Source organism: Plectropomus leopardus, unplaced genomic scaffold, assembly GCF_008729295.1.
Source record: "Plectropomus leopardus isolate mb unplaced genomic scaffold, YSFRI_Pleo_2.0 unplaced_scaffold8765, whole genome shotgun sequence".
Lineage (NCBI taxonomy): Eukaryota > Metazoa > Chordata > Actinopteri > Perciformes > Serranidae > Plectropomus > Plectropomus leopardus.
The window spans coordinates 1-2,600 of record NW_024696627.1 but is presented as its reverse complement, the minus strand read 5'-3'; the positions used below and the strand labels follow the sequence as shown (position 1 = coordinate 2,600).

The 2,600-nt window shown below is 45.7% G+C and overlaps 1 protein-coding gene across 1 annotated transcript; it reads left to right on the top strand.

The window, feature by feature from the left end:
* Positions 1–613: 613 nt before the first annotated feature.
* On the top strand, positions 614–2,570 carry hsd11b2 (hydroxysteroid (11-beta) dehydrogenase 2). The gene is made up of 2 exons (XM_042483239.1): positions 614–618; positions 706–2,570. The coding sequence occupies exons 1-2, from the start codon at positions 614–616 to the stop codon at positions 1,142–1,144; spliced, it is 444 nt and encodes a 147-aa protein (XP_042339173.1). The 3' UTR covers positions 1,145–2,570.
* The last annotated feature ends 30 nt before the right edge of the window (positions 2,571–2,600 follow it).

Below are 2,600 nucleotides of genomic sequence, written 5' to 3'. Positions count from 1 at the left end.
GCTTCACAGACCTTCATTGATTAACTTTTACTTCTGTCAAATATTTAATTTAGTACAGTTTTCTCTTATTCTTTAATCCCGTCGTCATCGGCACGCTGGTTAAAATAAAGAGGGAGATCTCTGCCTTTACTCCCCCAGGATCTGATCTGATCCACAACATCAAATCCATGTAGAAAACTCAGTCAGTCTTCGTTTTGATGAAGAATAAAATCATTTGATGAGCCACATGAATATTAAAGGTTTGATGACAACATGAATCTGATGAGAGGAACTCAAACTCAGACACCAAAACCTTCTCCTGTCACACGTCGTTCAGATGTGTCTAACACTGGAGTCCAAACGTCTTCAGGTCTCTGAACTCTGGAGTCTCCTCACAGATCTGCTCAGACACTCTGGCGGACTCTGAGGACTCTGAGGACTCTGAGGACTCTGGAGGACTCTGGCGGCCTCTGGAGGACTCTGGCAGACTCTTGAGGACTCTGAGGAATCTGGAGGACTCTGGAGGACTCTGGAGGACTCTGAGGACGCTTGAGGACTCTGAAGGACTCTGAGGCCTCTGAAAATACCAAACCAGGACCCTGGCTGAAACACACAGTTATTAATATTATTCATGATGACGTTCAAACGCTTTCATATTGAATCATTTTATCTACAGCGACCGTGTGGTGTTTACTGCATGCAGTGTTTGTTGCCGTGGTAACCCAGTCCCGTGTCGTCCCCTGCAGGTCAGTCCAGTAACCACGCCTACTGGGAGCAGCAGCACAAGCACCTGCTGCAGAGTCTGTCCCCGGCGCTGCTTGAGGACTACGGCGAGGACTACGTGAACGAGACCAGGGAGCTGTTCCAGAGCCACGCCAGCCAGGCCAACCCCGACCTTAGCCCCGTCATCGACACCATCGTCCAGGCGCTGCTGGCGCCGCGGCCGCTGGCGCGTTACTTCGCGGGGCCTGGCATCGGCCTCATGTACTTCCTGCACCAGTACTGCCCCTTCAGCGTCAGCAACCGCTTCCTCCAGAGACTCTTCCTGAAGAAGAAGCTGATGCCGCGCGCCCTGAGGAAGCAGTCGGGCTTCGACCTGAACCTGAGCCTCCACAACAATAACAACAACAACAACAACGAGGACAAAGTGTCTGTGAGACAGTGAGACAGCGAGACTGACGGGGACATTAGAGGACCACTTCACTCATAAAGCTCTGTATTCTGTCCTTTTGTATGTTTAAACTGTTGAAGGGATCATAGTGACGCACCAAAAAGCTTTCTGTTGTTTCTGTCCCTCCGCCCCCACGGCAGCGCCGTGTGGACGCACCTGTAGGTCAGGGGGCGGGGCCAGCTGGAGAAGCAGCCACAGGTTGATCAGAGAACACTTTTGAGCATGGTCAGCAAGATCAGCTGATCACACTCATGGGCCTTCATCATCGCACGGAGAGAAGAGACGACTCGATCAGCAGCCGGTCCAGACACGTGGCAGTCTGACGATGTCACCACGACCTCACATGATGTCACAACGACCTCATACCTCAGCAATGTAACACTGTGACAACAAAGTGAGGTTTTTTTTATATAGCTGAATTTTTACTGTAGTCTTTTATTCTGACAGTCAGAACATCCTGGAGGTCTCTGAAGGGGGCGGGACTGGATCTGTGACCACAACAAATGAGGAGCAGAAGAAGAAGAAACACGTGATGTCATCATGAGAACATGTAGCATTAGCTGTTAGCATCAATCTGTAAACAACAACATGAGGATAAACAATGTTTTTTTAAAGGCGACAAAAGTTCCAGATCCAGACTAAGTTAATCTTTAGTCTGAATTAAAGCAGGACTAACTCTGGATTGAGTCAAGATAAAGTTGAGATAAAGTTAGGATTAAATCAGGACTTAATCAAGATAAAGTCAAAATTAAACCAGGAGTCAAAATAAAGCCAGCATTAAATCAGGATTTATTCAGAAGAAAATCAGGGTTATGTCAGGATAACATTGTGTTTCAGTTAGGATAAAATCACAGTTAAGTCTGAATTAAATGAGGATTTATTCAGAATAAAGTGAGGATTAAATCAGGACTTTATCAGTATAAAGTCAGGATAAAAATCATGAGAGAAAGATCATGTCAGGATTAAGTCAAGATTTAATCAGGATAAAGTCGGGATTTAATCAGGACTCTATCAGAAAAAAAAGTCAGGATTAACTCAGAATGAAGTTAGGATTTTCTGTCTAATTAGCGGTGTAAAGACTGATCAATCAGAATCACTGACGGATTAATCGATAATTCCTCATCACATTGATCTTTGTCGAGACTTTTGTCCGTCTTAAAATGAGAACTAACTCCGCCCACATGCTTCGTCCATGAAAGCGAGCATGCTCAGTGAAATCACCTCCGTCCGTCACATTCACACGTTCTGAATTTACAGATTAAAACTTTGATATTTGCAGAAAATTTAACGTCTGAGTCAAAACAACATCTGACCTTCACAATAAAAGCACAAAGTGACAAACAGGAAGTAAAGGTGTGTGAATGTCGCCTGGTGGTCACATGACTGAAGCGTGAATCAGCAGACGTGCGTGTGTGTGTGTGAGTGTGTGTGTGTGTGTGTGTGTGTGTGT